The following is a 16062-nucleotide window of genomic DNA, read 5'->3' as shown; positions in this document are numbered from 1 at the left end:
ATATTTTCAGAAATCTCTATGGGGAAAATGAATGGGCTTTCGATCTGTGGCACCACAAAATGGCCGCCACTGCTATACCCTATGGTGTGTACCTGGGTAGTAGTGAGCCATGTGTTGTATGGTGTGTGTGTACCTGGGTAGTAGTGTGTCATGTGTTGTATGGTGTGCACCTGTGTAGTAGTGTGTTATGTGTTGTATATGATGTGCACCTGGGTAGTAGTGTATTGTATGGTGTGTAGTACCTGGGTAGTAGTGTATTGTATGGTGTGTAGTACCTGGGTAGTAGTGTATTGTATGGTGTGTATAGTACCTGGGTAGTAGTGTATTGTATGGTGTGTGTAGTACCTGGGTAGTAGTGTATTGTATGGTGTGTGTGTAGTACCTGGGTAATAGCGTGCCAGGCCTGTGGCGCTACCGAACACCTGCCAGAGCAGCGTGGGGTCATCCTCCCGGTTCTTCTTAAACACATCCTCCAAGGCCCACGTCCAATTCAGCTCATTCAACACGATGGTGGCTACACACACACACACACACACACACACACACACACACACACACGCGCACGCACACAGAGGCACAAGAATTGCAATATCTGTGATTTTGTGAAAGAATGGACATGTCTGGTTTGATTGATGCCCTGCCAAAAGACTGATATAAACGTCTGATATAAACAGATTGACATCAATTTCCTCCCTGTTCTTGTGTAAATGCTCGCACACACACACACACACACACACACACACACACACACACACACACACACACACACACACACACACACACACACACACACACACACACACACACACACACACACACACACACACACACACACACACACACACACACACACACACACACACACACACACACACACACTGGCAGAGATCAGAGAGCCCTGTGGGAGAACTAAGCAGCGTGCCACAGATGTCTTGCATTTACACATTCATTAGGATTCAGACACGTGCACACTCTCACTGTCATCCCTCAAAAAAAAGGGGAACCGTGAGCAAATAGCGCGCCCCGCTGCGACGTGCCCGGCAGGGTCGCCACTTTTTACAGTGTCAACTTTTCGACTAATGGAATTCCGGAAGGTAATGACTCACACATACTGACAAAAGTGACACTGGAGCGTTGCACTGTTCACCTGGAACATTTCTGATGAGTTACTCTTGTGTGCATGGGCAAGCAGGAGCATGTCAAGAATGTAGATTCAAATACACAAAGGGGTTTATTTGTCACTCATACAAGTACAAGCAACATAATTTTGGTTGAGCATGCTCCGCATGACTGTGCTAACAATAAAAAAAATAACAGCAAGATAATAATACTGTAGTATTGTAATAATACTACAATTATTGTGGTCATGCACATGGCTACATATTTAATGACAAACACGATGCAACAACAGAGGACGCACAACAGATGAGTCAGACACACACACACACACGCACGCACACAAGACTCATAAACGCTGAACAAATCACGCGCACACACACACACACACACACACACACACACAGTGAGATGCAGGACTCATAAACATTGAACAAAACACGTATAGTATCTGTCATGTCCCTTTTATACCCATATATATATATAGATATCACTGATGTCAGTATACGCCCATATATTGGTATGTCCATATATGGGCATATCGGTTGGTTCGGTGGTTCTGGACAACTGGATATCTATATGCCTACATATGGACATATCGTTCGGATGGGCGGTGCTGAACAACCGCATATCCGAACTACTCGGCGGCGGGCACCGAACTCCTCGACTCCTTGTCGATGTGAACGCCAAGTTTAAAGTTGGTCGGCCCCATATACTGTATGCATATCACCATATATGGGCATAGTGGTCGGATCTGTGGCTCTGGACAACCGGATCTCCATATATGACTATATATGGGCGTATCTGGTTTGTTTATGGTAACGTCCGAGGCATTGTGACATGCCTACTGTATATATGGGCTTACCAGATTTGTTTATGGTTACATCTGAGTCCCAGTTACGTGGCTGTGGTCCTGCCTATATATGGGCGCATCGGGTTTGTTTACAGTTATGTCTGAGTCAGAGTGATGTGGCCGTGGTCCTGCCTATACAGTATGGTCGCATCGCGTTTGTTTATGGTTATGTCTGAGTCATAATGACATGGCCCTGGTCCGCCGCCTGCCCTCCCATTATCCAATTTTAATATAGGATATATGTACTGTATATAGGCCTATAGTGTCACTGTGTGTGTATATATATATATCTTTTTTTGTGACACCGCAATGCGCTTGCTCAAAGACCTGCTATTGCATGAGTTCTGCACGGAGGGGAGGGAAGTCCCCGTAGTACGCTCAGCCAAACGCACCACCTTCCACAGGGCTTGCAAGTCCTGGGAGTAGCTATTCCTGTACCAGTCAGTGATAGTCCCCGTCAGGGTGCTCTCTGAGTGGTAGCAGAGTAAAATGATTTCACTTATTTGCCATAGTCTCTGTGTGCATTGTCTATTGTCTGCAATGTGCACACTGAGGTACTTGAAACTGCTCACCTTTCCCACTGGTGTCCCTTTTTTCCTTTTTATTTGACCTTTAGTTATACAGGTGAACTCCCACTGAGATACAAGAGCTCTTTTTACGAGAGAGCCTTTAGGGTAGCAGCAATCATTTCCCTTTGATCTTGAGGCCATAGCTGAATGGTTAGAGAACCTGCCTAGGTTCCAAAGGTTCCAGGTTCGATTTCAGGCCTCAGCAATGTGTCCCTGAGCAAGACACTTAACCCTCACTGCTCCCTGAGCGCTACACTAATGGCTGCTCACTGCACCTAGAATGGGTAAAAAATTCAGAGGACCAATTTCATTTATGTGCCAAAAACACCCCAAGGAATGGGGACCAAATTATAATTATTATCATATCATGAGGAGGGTATAGGTCCTCTGCTGTGGCATACAGAAGTCCATGAGCGTTCAAGAAGAGGCTGTGGTGTGTGTGTGTGTGTGTGTGTGTGTGTGTGTGTGTGTGTGTGTGTGTGTGTGTGTGTGTGTGTGTGTGTGTGTGTGTGTGTGTGTGTGTGTGTGTGTGTGTTGTGTGTGTGTGTGTGTGTGTCTGTGCGCGCGTGTGTGTGTTTGTTTATCTGTGTGTGTGTGTGTGTGTGTGCGTGTGTGTGTGTGGTGTGTGTGTGTGTGTGTGTGTGTGTGTGTGTGTGTGTGTGTGTGTGTGTGTGCCGGTGCGTGTGTGATTGATGCAGCGTGTTGTGAGAGGTAACAGGCATTATGGATGTAATGACACAGCAGCCAGACAGGCCTGAGATCCAAACTGTTGTCACATCACAGCTACCATGATGAATGGGGACACAACACGTGCATGGGCTCCCAGCTCCATCCTGTCTGTCTGTCTGTCTGTCTGTCTCTCCCTCCCTATCTTTTTTTATGTATCTTTGTGTCTCTATCGCTCTTTGTCCTACTCCATGCGTGTGGTATTTGATTGTATGGAGTACATGTAATAAGGGTTTCACCAACTAGTCGACTTTATAACTAGTCAACTAGTATAACCAATAGTCGACCTTGTTGGTACTAGTCAACTAGTTGATTTTTTAATGTAGGCCTACAAGGTAGCAAGCTAATTTCAACTAGATTATACAGTTATACAGTTTTCTTTTTCAAATGTACAAACATTATAAACGGAACATATTACCCAGTCACCCCCACACTACACTACTACCACACTGCATACCCAACATCCGGTGTACAACACATAAACAAACATGGTAGAGAACACAGCAGCAGGCGAGGGCCCCGCTAAACAGGCTCGAATTGTGTAAGACTACACTTAAAGGAGAATTCCGGACAAATTAAGTGTTATCTTTCATGTCTCGTTACTCACCTAGCGACGTGAAAAGTGGCGTTCTTTTTTTCCATATATTCCCCTGTCGTCATTTTTTAAACCCCCTCCGTTGTCATAATGGGAGCGCGTGGGTAAGGGAAATTCGTCTATTATAACCGACGCAAAGTAGTTTTTTTCTCTACTAGTATTCATAGTAGAGTCTCATGATAGTCAAACATGAGAGTAGCTAGCCTGAGAGGCTAGCGCTACTGCCGAACGATTTAACACTGGATGCTTGTTTCTTTCCAGAACCTGGCAACTCGTGTTGCCAGAATCTGGAAACAAGCAACCAGTGTTAAATCGTTCGCCATTGACGGCAGCCTCGCAGATAGTTTCAACGCATGTTTGACTATCATGAGACTCTACTATGAATACTAGTAGAGAAAAAAACAACTTTGCGTCGGTTATAATAGACGAATTTCCCTTACCCACGCGCTCCCATTATGACAACGGAGGGGGTTTAAAAAATGACGACAGGGGAATATATGGAAAAAAAGAACGCCACTTTTCACGTCGCTAGGTGAGTAACGAGACATCAAAGATAACACTTAATTTGTCCGGAATTCTCCTTTAAGTTCAACAGCAATACGTTTGCTACAGTATGTAGAACCATCTGAAGAGTAAACACCCGGCCGGCCGCTTCCACAAGACAGCGGCGCCGCGTAGGGAACACAACACAGTCACTCGGCAGCGTATATTTTTTACTTAAGTAAGAGTATCAATACCACAATGTAGAAGTACTCTGTTGCAAGTAAAAGGCCTGTGTTCAAAATGTTACTTGAGTAAAAGTACAAAAGTATTGCTATCAAAATATACTTAAAGTACCAAAAGTAAAAGTACTAAATGTTTGAAAATAGCAGATCTATAAGCTCACAACGCGTCGCGATGCGACGCGTTGTGAGTTTGTAGATCGGCTATTTTCAAATAGCCTAGGTATAAAATAGGGCTAACATGGTTAATGTATGTTTTATAATATAACAATTTATATCTGCAAAGTAACTAGTAACTAAAGTTTTCAAATAATTGTAGTGGAGTAAAAGTACAATATTTGCCTCTGAGATGTAGTGGAGTAGAAGTAAAAGTATAGAGAATTGGAAATACTACAGTAAAGTAAAAGTACCTCAACATTGTACTTAAGTACAGTACTTCAGTAAATGTACTAAGTTACTTTACACCACTGGCGGTCAAGTATAGTTAGCATCCCTCCCACGTCTGTCTTTACGCTAACCAAAAAGAAGGCAGGGTGAGCATAATAAATGAGGAGGACAATGACTGCGAGTAGCCTAGCCTAGCCTATTGATTGACCAACAGCTGGATTTGTTGGTTACTTTGTTTAACAACACGGCAGATACAGTGATTTCGGTAAGTCCAGTTTCCATTCCTTATTGTAGCAGTTAAAATGGATGTGGATTGTGGCAATTGTGAAATGCTGTTGTCCGTTGTTGCAGTTTAACGTTCTCAAACATGCGTTTCTGTGTGTATGTCCATTGTCATGGCAACCCAGCTACTGCGGAATTCCGTGCCCCAGAGCTGCAGAACTCATGCTTATATTTTGTTAACTGTTTTTGTTTAATTACTATTTATTTTTGTTTAATGTTCAGAAACAGTGATAAGCTACTACTACATTGTTAGATGCATGTAGAATGAACTCGCCGTTTTACAAAATACGATTTGCATTGTTACCTAGAACTCTGCTCTCTGCGTCTTTATTATTACATAATAGGTAAACATTGACTAGTCGACTACTAGTAGGTCAAATTTGTCAGCTAGTAAAAATCAGTAGTCATGAAAGCCATTACAGTAGTCTATACAGTGTCTGTAGTATGTATGAATGCAGTACAGTGTGTGTGTGTGTGTGTGTGTGTGTGTGTGTGTGTGTGTGTGTGTGTACATATGTGGGTGCGTGTATATGTGTGAGAGAGAGAGAGAGAGAGAGAGAGAGAGAGAGAGAGAGAGAGAGAGAGAGAGAGAGAGAGAGAGAGAGAGAGAGAGAGAGAGAGAGAGAGAGAGAGAGAGAGAGAGAGAGAGAGAGAGAGAGAGAGAGAGAGAGAGAGGAATGGAGATAGATTGATCTCCTGTATTACGTGTGACGTGGTTCATTGATGTGCAAAGCAAACACTGTTCATTTGCATGCATGGCTCTGGAGGGGAGTTAATGAAGCCTCAGTTGCCAGGGGTGTGTGTGTGTGTGTGTGTGTGTGTGTGTGTGTGTGTGTGTGTGTGTGTGTGCATGCATGTGTGTGTGCCTGTGTGTGTGTGTGTGTGTGTGTGTGTGTGTGTGTGTGTGTGTACCGTGTCTGTATGTGTACACATAGCATCGCCCTCATTAACTATACATTTTAGCAGGAAAGAAGTGGAAATTACACCATCCCAGCCAGTGTTAATAAGCAAACGGCAACCTACAAATGTGTGCACTGCATATGAAGATGTATTTTACATGGAATATTCTCTCTATAGAAAAAATCCTATTAGAGCATGGCTGCATTGAAGGACAAAACAGACAGACAGACAGACAGACAGACAGACAGACAGACAGACAGACAGACAGACCACTAGACATCTGCAATTATTTTAATGATTATTTTACAGGAAAAGTGGAAAAACTAGGGCAGGGAATGCCAAAATCTAGTTGTGAGGCATCTTAAGTAAATATCAGAGAACACATTATGAAGAATAAAAACTTTAGAGCTGTGCAAAGTAAGTAAAGAAGTCTATTAATAATGATAAGCCACCTGGTATTAACAATCTAGATTGTAAGATTAAAAAGAATGTGGCTAATCATATCGCTTCTCCAATATATAATTTTTTCTCCAAATATTACCAGTCTCCAAGGTAATATTTGCCCCCAAATTTTGGGAAGTTATTCCACTACCTAAGAATGCCTTTAACAGCCGACTTTTTGAAAAACATTTGTTCACCCAAATACAATGCTATTTCTCTGTTAACAATCAGATCATTCGAGCATGCTTATAGGGAGGGACACTCAACAACCACAGCACTGATACAAATGACATATCATTGGCTGAAAGAAATTGACAGGAAGAATATGGTGGGAGCCGTATCATTAGATTATAGCGCTGCCTTTGATGTGATTGACCATGAACGATTAATAAACTCAGGTGTTATGGTTTTGCCCCAAAGGCATTATCATGGTTAGAAAGCATGTTTTTTTCTAATAGGACTCAAAGAGTATTTTTTAATGGCAGCTTCTCAGATGACAGACACGTTGCGATTGGAATTCCACAGGGAAATTCACTAGGCCCTTCATTCTTCTCCTTTTTTTCAAATGATTTCCCATTGGTTCTTGAAAAAGCAAATGTGCGACGACACGTGCTCCCACAGTTAGTGAGATAACTGACATTGTGAACAAAGAACTGAAAACAGTATTGAAATGGGTTATATTTGTTGACGTTATGTATTTTTGTGTAAAGTTTATGCTATGTTGATTAATTGAATACATAGGCCCACAATGGAAACAAGTCCCCTGGACTTCTTTGTTTTATCCTTATAGCCTAAATGTCTGACTGTACCTCGTGCTGTGTACATTTCTGTCTAATAAAGTATTCAATCAATCAATCAAAACTAGCAACACATTAGTCCTAAATATAAATAAAACGAAAAGCATTGTATTCGGCACACATAATTCATTGACCTCTAAACCGCAGTTGAACCTGATACTTAATAATGCAACCGTCAAGCAGGTAGTGGAAACAAAGCTTTTACTGTACGTGTCAACATAGATAACAATATGTCATGGATGAGACATAATAGATTGAGTGGTTGCAAAGATGGGGAGGAATATATCTGTCATAAAGAGGTGCTCAATGTTTCTACCACCGCAACTGACCAAACAAGTCATTGAGACGTGAGTTCCAGTGTTGATTTCGTCGACTAAAACTATGACGAAAAATGTTCGTCAACTAACCTTTTTCGCTGACGAAAACGAAATAAAAACGAAATAAAAAACTAAGCTATGATGATGATGAAGACAAAGACTAAATATATTGACAAATAAAAACTAGACTAAAATGTTAGTGAGGGACTAGTGGAGAAGAGATCCAGTAGAACTAAAAGACAAGTCATTTTATGTTTGGTTGCGATCGGGTGTTGCGCTCTGAAAATAGCAGATCTACAAGCTCACAACGCGTCACGCTGCGACGCGTTGTGTGCTTGTAGATCGGCTATTTTCAGCATGCAACCAAGTGTAAAATCAGCCATTATGACGCCATCAACGCACCGCCAAAATACATTTTAGTCGACTAAATCAACTGTACATTTAATCGACTATAATCTTATGACATTCAGTCGACTGAAGCTAGACTAAAACTAAAACATTTCAGGCGACTAAAATATGAAAACTAAATGGAATTTCATTCAAAAGACTAGTGAGAAAATTTGCTGTCAAATTCAACACTGGTGAGTTCTCTCACATCTGGACACAGCTGCTCAATGAATTGGCAGGGTGCAAAGAAGAGGGACCGGGGAGAGCTTCAGCCGGCTCAGTGTACATCAAGGTCCAATGTAAACAACATGCATGATACGCTCTGCTGGAGGGCAGTCCCGGAGCGGCTGACAGTATCACTCCATGTCTTTTTAAGAAATATTAATGCGCTAGCCTGCAATAGCCTACTTGTTAAACCCTTTAAGACCGGGAATGCATCCGTGTGTCATTTTTTGATTTCTTTGGCTATTAAAAAATAGCAGATCTACACGCTCATAGCGCGGCACCGAGTGCCGCGCTACGAGCTTGTAGATCTGCTATTTAAAAAAAAAGTGAACATTTGTGATTATTTTTTTAAATTTGTGAAAATGTTTGAACATATATACTTTGAATATATATTTTTAAACATGTGTAACTCAAATCTTTGCTTCTGGGGATTCTACAAATGTCTTTTAAATCCTAACCGTTTAAAAAAAAAAAACGTAAGTTGCTAATAGTCAGTGTTTCTCAAACTTTTCCATGTCAAGGAGCCCCAAAATAATATGAATTTGGCCAAAAGATCCCCATCTCAAAATATGTTGTTCCAAGGACCCAGTGCCGCGCTATGAGCTTGTATATCTGCTATTTTTGAATAGCCAAAGAAATCTAAAGAGACAAGTGATGTGTTCCCGGATTGAATGGGTTAATGTTTATATAATCAACTAACGCTTAGCTCCAATATTCATGCATATCAGACGAGACATGCCACAAGAGGTCGCTATCTAGTCCCTAAAGCCAGAACATGGTAAATGCAATGCACACAGTGCTGTATCGGTTGCATGGAACGCACTGCCAGAACAGATTGCACAAGAAAAAACTAAATCAAGACATGTAGCAGTACAAAGGTTGTAATGCACACGTTTTACATGTAGCTGTCTTTGACACACACACACACGCGCGTGCGCACGCGCATACGCACACGCACACGCACACGCACACGCACACACTGTTAGGATTAATCTATTTTATTTGTATTTGTTTGATATGACAGGAATAGCATGTACTGTAGGCAGTTCTTTATTTAAATTATGCTTTATTTACTATTATTATTATTTATGTGTTAAAGAAATCCTGGGATCAGGATTGTGTATGATCACGAAAAGGGAACATAATATGTTACCTTTTTATGCTTTCCCTCAGACAGCATTATTGTCTGAGAATATCATTGTCTATTCATTATTCTATTATTATAATATTATAGGGAATTATAATGACTTTGTCAATTTTGTATTTGTCTTGTTTAATGTAAATGTTATATGTTACGTGTGGACCCCAGGAAGATTAGCTAAATGTTACGCATCAGCTAATGGGGATCCTAATTAACTCGACAGGAGAACATGTAATCCATTATCCTTAGTGTTCTTAGTTGGCTTGTTTTTGCCCTTCCACCCTCAATAAAGATCGAAAAAGCCAATGAAACCAATATGCTTTATTCCCCGTCTCCAAGTGGTTGTGTGAGTAGACCTGTGTTAGGGATCATTTTAATAAGCTTAGCTTCACCGCCGTGCCATAAGGGAGAGGAGTATTTGCTTGACACCCGTATTGCCACTGACACTAATGAATTCCCTGACTCCATTCGGCGTCGGCTTTGATGCCACGGAGAATCTACAGGGCGATGATGGCTTAATCTCAACAGGATAGTGAAGGATTCATGCCATATAATTTACAGACACACGTGCGGCAGGTTAAGGCATTTCTAACCCTTCGAATACAATTGATGTTCAACCTCACTCTCAGGCATGGTTAGGCTAGCTGCAACTAGCTGCAGGTTGTAAATCCAATGACATAAAGTCTATGCAACTTGACAGTTACAAAAGGCAATTCAAAAGCAAGGCAACCTATAGAGGTGTGGATAACTGAGTTGCAGCACGCTACAAATTAACGGACAGAGTGATATAGACAGACATGTAGACAGACGGCCTCATTATATTAGATGCACCCTCACTCCTTCACCGTGGCTCAACTAATGATCAAAGAGGCAAAGCATCACATTCAATGTGATAGTTTACTCCACTGCGTTAGCTAGATTGATATTATGTTTATTATGCCATAATGTTTTCATGCAAGCTAATCATCTTTGAAATGTCACTGTAGTTACGTATTGAATGTCTTATTATTATCTCTTTTGCCTATGGATGATCCCTTCACAGCGAGTGAATGAGAGAAGCAGAAATGACAGAAATTTTACAAAATAAAAGCTTGTTTGCTTCCTGTTTACTTCCTGCGGGGAAACGGCCATATCTCCGTTTCTCTTGCTTTATTATGGAAAAAAACAGCCTGATTGAAATGGCCACAGCTGTGCAATGGATCGCCGCAAGCGGATATATATTTTTCCCCCCAATACTACGGGAACCCTGTGCGTGTAAGCAGCCGATCACCGTGAGGACGGAGGTCATGGAGAATATTTCATGATTTTTCAAAGGTACAGTAAAAAATAGCTATTTTTCTCTGGCAGTGGGTTGACATTATTACAGCATCACTCTGGCAGTCAAAGAGTTATATTGTTCTCTTGCATTCACTCCTCAGATGTGTCAATACGTCATTGTTTTCTTGGCACAATGACTACTTTGTATAATCATGAGTGTCAGAAAATATGAAGAGAGAGATCAGTGCACCAATGCTTGTCAATATTCTAAGGAAAAACACATGACCCAAACAGACTAAATGTGTGGGTGCAAGACTCAAAACAGAGACCTTCACAACATTGAAGGAGGTCAGTGAGGAGGTCAAGAACTTCAACAATGAGGGCGCTGTTAGCTGCCAAGCAAAGGTATCTAAATGTAAATGTTAGACATCTGCAGTGGTGGAAAAAGTACTCAAATGTTTTACTTTTTTGCAGTATCAATACTGCAATGTAGAAGTACTCAGTTACAAGTAAAAGTCCGGAATTAAAAATTGTCTAGAGTAAAAGTACAAAAGTATTGGTATCAAAATGTACTTAAAAGTACCAAAAGTAAAAGTACTAAAATGTTAGAAAATAGCAGATCTACAAGCTCACAACGTGTCGCAATGCGACGCGTTGTGAGCTTGTAGATCGGCTATTTTCAAATAGCCTAGGTATAAAATAGGGCTAAAGTGGTTAATGTATGTTTTATAATGAAATAATTTATATCTGCAAAGTAACTAGTAAAAGTTTTCAAATAATTATAGTGGAGTAAAAGTACAATATTTGCCTCTGAGATGTAGCGGAGTAGAAGTAAAAGTATAGACAATTGGAAATGCTCCAGTAAAGTAAAAGTACTTCAAAATTGTACTTAAGTACAGTACTTGAGTAAATGTACTTAGTTACTTTACACCACTGGACATCTGTATGAATAAACTGGTGATAAACATGTTTTTCTTTGGGGTGAATCATTCCATTAAAGTTAATAATCCAAAATTGTTTTGTATTATTACAATAATGTGTATATTATGTTTAATATTTGTTTATTATAATTGTATTAAAAAAATTATAATATACAAAGTTACATGACAGATCACAGTGTAAAGCCAGGCTTAAGTCTTTGCTTATCATCATCATCATGGAAGAGGCCAGCTTCTGGTCTGTATAGGGGGCAGATGGTAATTATATATTCGGCAGTCTGGCTCGCCGCACTCGCATGCTGCGCTGCAAGCCCCAGTTCTTCATAGATAATTTGAAGCGGCCGACCCCAGTATGTAGGAGGTTCAGCTGGGTCCATTGCCGTGTGGTAGGTCTTCACCTTTTCACGCCATTTTCCCCGGTTCCCAGATGTAGCAATGGATACGTGTGGGCCCAGCTGTCTCCCACTACTGCTTCCAAAACACTGCCGCCTTAGTTTAAGAATGGCGGGACTTGAATCAGCTTGGAAGCACCACTATCATTGTGGTGTCACACAGGATGTCATGTTGCTGCTCTCTATCACCCGAATGACCATTTTCATTCTCTACTCACTCCGGATCTCCGGTGGAAAAATATCTGGGGAAAAATTCTCTGCGGGAAAATTCCTTGAGGCAGGAAGGCAGAGGCCGTGCTCCCAGAGGGACCTGGACACTTAAAGCGATTTTTTATTTTTCAAAAAGAACCGGGGCAGGGGCCTCACACCGCCCCTCTACCCAGCCTAAGGCACCCCGATCCTGGGTACGGGGCTAGGTGGAGGGGAACCCCCAGTCGGCCCTCCACGCACCTGCGGGAAAATTCCTTGAGGCAGGAAGGCAGAGGCCGTGCTCCCAGAGGGCCCTGGACACTTGGCGCGTTTTTGTATTTTTCAAAAAGAACCAGGGAAGGGGCCTCACGCCGCCCCTCTACCCAGCCCAAGGCACCCCGATCCTGGGTACGGGGCTGGGTGGAAGGGACCCCCTCGGCAGTGACCTGGTGGTACTTTGGACTTTCGGAATTTTCAAAAAGAACCAGGCGACATGCCGCCCGCCTCTAACCAGACAAGGCACCCCAATCCTGGGTACGGGGCTAGGTGGAGGGGACCCCCAGTCGGCCCTCCACGCACCTGTGGGAAAATTCCTTGAGGCAGGAAGGCAGAGGCCGTGCTCCCAAAGGGCCCTGGACACTTGGCGCGTTTTTTTATTTTTCAAAAAGAACCAGGGCAGGGGCCTCACGCCGCCCCTCTACCCAGCCGAAGGCACCCCGATCCTGGGTACGGGGCTGGGTGGAGGGGACCGGGGAAATTTTTAATTGCCTTCATGCAAATCAGTTTGTCTACATTTCATTTAATGAAATCAACCACAGCCAGAATACCAAGCTGAGATTCGTCTGGGCATGCAGAAATGGACCTCCAAAAAAAGAAGGGTTTAAAGATTAGATGGGTGCTGACCTTGTCAGACACGACCCAAATTGGTTCTCATCTCAGATTCACACAGTGTGCCTCACTCAGAGAACTTTGAGGAATATTATTTGTTCTTCAAGATGAATTTTCTCAAAGTGAACCTAGCCCTAAGCTGCGCAACATATTGCATATATGAATTTCCATCTGCGAAAAAGAAGCCATATGAACCAAGGTGAGGGATAAACACAATTCCATTCAATCATATTACCTCTTTTTCTCTCTCTCCCCGTATCTTACCATTTCACACAAGCCTACGCCCTACACACACACACACTCACACACCCAGTCTCATTCGGACTAATGTGGTCTTTCCGTCATCTTAACCCATTAAGACCGGGAACGCATCTGTGACATTTTTAGATTTCTTTGGCTATTCCAAAATAGCAGATCTACAAGCTATTTTTGAAAAATCTTGAAAATGTGTGCAAATCTTTGAATATATATATACGTTTTAAAGCGAAAAAATTTAACTCCGATCTGTGGTTCTGGGGGTCCCTGGAACAACACATTTTGAGATGGGGGTCCGCGGCCAAATACATATTATTTGGGGGGTCCTTGACATGGAAAAGTTGGAGCACCACTGATATTATAGCAACATAAAAGTTTTTTTTTTAAACCGTTTGTAGAATATATATTCAAAGATTTGCACAAAATGTTCACGATAAAAAAAAAATAGCAGATCTACAAGCTCATAGCGCGGCACTCGGTGCCGCGCTACGAGCTTGTATATCTGCTATTTTTTGAATAGCCCAAAGAAATCTTAAAATGACACACAGATGCGTTCCCGGTCTTAAAGGGTTAATATCACCGCTCTTCTCTGTGTCCTACACGGGTCTCACACACACATAAGGTTCTTCCACTGAAGGTTCCATAAACTTGCCTCCCACTTGCCCCGGAAAATCCAATTTTCCCCTCTTGGAGCTGAGCACGGGCTATTCCTGGAACCTTTATAGGGTTCAGATCAAATTGGAGAGCTCTGAAACCTCCATAACGTATGAATCTGCTGTCTCTCTCCTTTTGCTCCCAGCAAAACAAAAGCCACGGTACGACATGCAGGCGTACAATGTTAACCCTTTAAGGCCGGGGACGCATCGGTGTAATTTTTGGATGTCTTTGGCTATTCAAAAATCTTGAAAATGTGTGCAAATCTTTGAATATATATATTTTTTGAAGCGAACATTTGTAACTCAAATCTTTGCTTCTGGGGTCCCTGGATAAAAATATTTTGAGATGGGGGTCCGTGGCCAAATACATATACATTTTGGGGTCCTTGACATGGAAAAAGTTTGAGAACCACTGACATATAGTAACAAAAGTTACAAAAAAAAAAAACATTTTTTAACTCATCTTTTCTTTTTTTACACTTATGTTGCTATATATCATCTCAAAATATTTTGTTCCAGGGACTCCCAGAAGCTAATATTTGAGTTAAAATGTATATATATATTTAAAGATTTGCCCAAATATTTCACGATTTTTCAAAAATAGCAGATCGACAAGCTCATAGTGCGGCACTCGGTGAGCTTGTATACTGTATCTGCTATTTTTGAATAGCCATAGAAATCTGAAAATTACACAGATTTTTTCCCGGTCTAAATGGGTTAAGGCACATGCGCACTCCTATCTGCGTGTGTGTGACTGTGCGTGTGAGAACACACACACACACACACACACACACGCGCACACACACACACACACACACACTATAGCTGAGGTCAGGCTCTGGCGGTGACTTGGTCCCAGCAGCTGACCGAACCCATGCATACTCATTACAGGCCAACCAATAAACTGCATTCTTTACAGGGAGGGTGGGAGGAGTCAGGGCAACCAGCCAACGTTATGAGAGAGGAGCAGGGCTACGTGGGTCAAAACTCTCATTACGTGAAGCCATTTGCATTTTGAACATGTGACACACGTGTGACATGTGTTCCTCTCTGCTCTGTCTCTCTCTAGGGTCAGAGGAGAGGTGACCGGTGTAGCGCTCGGGCCAGAAGGTATCTCAGCGGTCCAAAAGGTTACCTTCCATCCTACTGACTGCTGACGCAACACACCTGCACCACAGGCTAATGACATAATACTGTAATTAACCACTTCATTGTCTTTGTGGCGCTGTCTCGTCTGATTGGATGAAATTTGTACCCCACCTGAAAATGTATGTTCTGTTTACTAAAGAGGAGATGTAGGGACCCCCCCCCCCATTTTTTAACAAAATGCGTTTAATTGTAACCAAATGTTTTGACATTATTTAAAAAGAATCTTTAACACAGAATTCGAAAATAGCCTCGTAGATCTGCTATTTTACGTGTGCGCGCGCACACACACACACACACACACACACACACACACACACACACACACACACACACACACACACACACACACACACACACACACACACACACACACACACACACACACACACACACACACACACACACACACACACACACACACACACACACACACCCCCCCCCCCCCCCCCCACACACACACCCCCCTAAGGTTTTTTGGTTAGGCTAACCAAAAAAACGAATACCATCGGTTGGCCAAAGCCTCAACGGAAGGAAATCAAATTATACTAAACCAGGGCAGGTAAATATCAGCAAAGGGTGATGAAACCATCAGAAACAATGTTGTTTTATGACAGGGGAACATCTACTCAAACAGACCTGAAAATGTTTTTCTGCAATGTGTGCTATAGTACATGACGTGTGCAAAGCGTCTTTAAAAGCTGTAGACACAGTGACAAGACCCAGGATCAATTGAAACAAGCTGCTGTACTTAACCACACATAACGTATGTATTTTTAATCATATCTCACAGTATCTGCTACATATATGTATTTCTACATACTGGAAGGAGGCTGTGTACTTGTGAATGCACATTCATTATTGATTTGGATATACTGTAGCC

At 42.1% G+C, this 16062-nt stretch overlaps 2 protein-coding genes across 2 annotated transcripts in view; one reads left to right on the top strand and one right to left on the bottom strand.

Annotated features, from left to right (window-relative positions):
* Positions 1-16062, top strand: part of rbm28 (RNA binding motif protein 28) — an 895251-nt gene that overhangs the window by 427745 nt on the left and 451444 nt on the right. The window lies entirely within an intron of this gene.
* LOC308091787 (voltage-dependent calcium channel subunit alpha-2/delta-1) overlaps positions 1-16062 on the bottom strand; it is a gene marked incomplete at both ends in the record, with an annotated part of 157911 nt that overhangs the window by 77526 nt on the left and 64323 nt on the right. The window contains 1 exon segment of the mRNA XM_080437508.1: positions 383-514. Within this exon segment, the coding sequence (XP_080293634.1) occupies positions 383-514 (132 nt within the window).

Source organism: Gymnoscopelus braueri (assembly GCF_963280865.1).
Source record: "Gymnoscopelus braueri genome assembly, chromosome: 9".
Classification (NCBI taxonomy): Eukaryota; Metazoa; Chordata; class Actinopteri; order Myctophiformes; family Myctophidae; genus Gymnoscopelus; species Gymnoscopelus braueri.
This window is presented reverse-complemented; position numbering and strand designations above follow the sequence as displayed.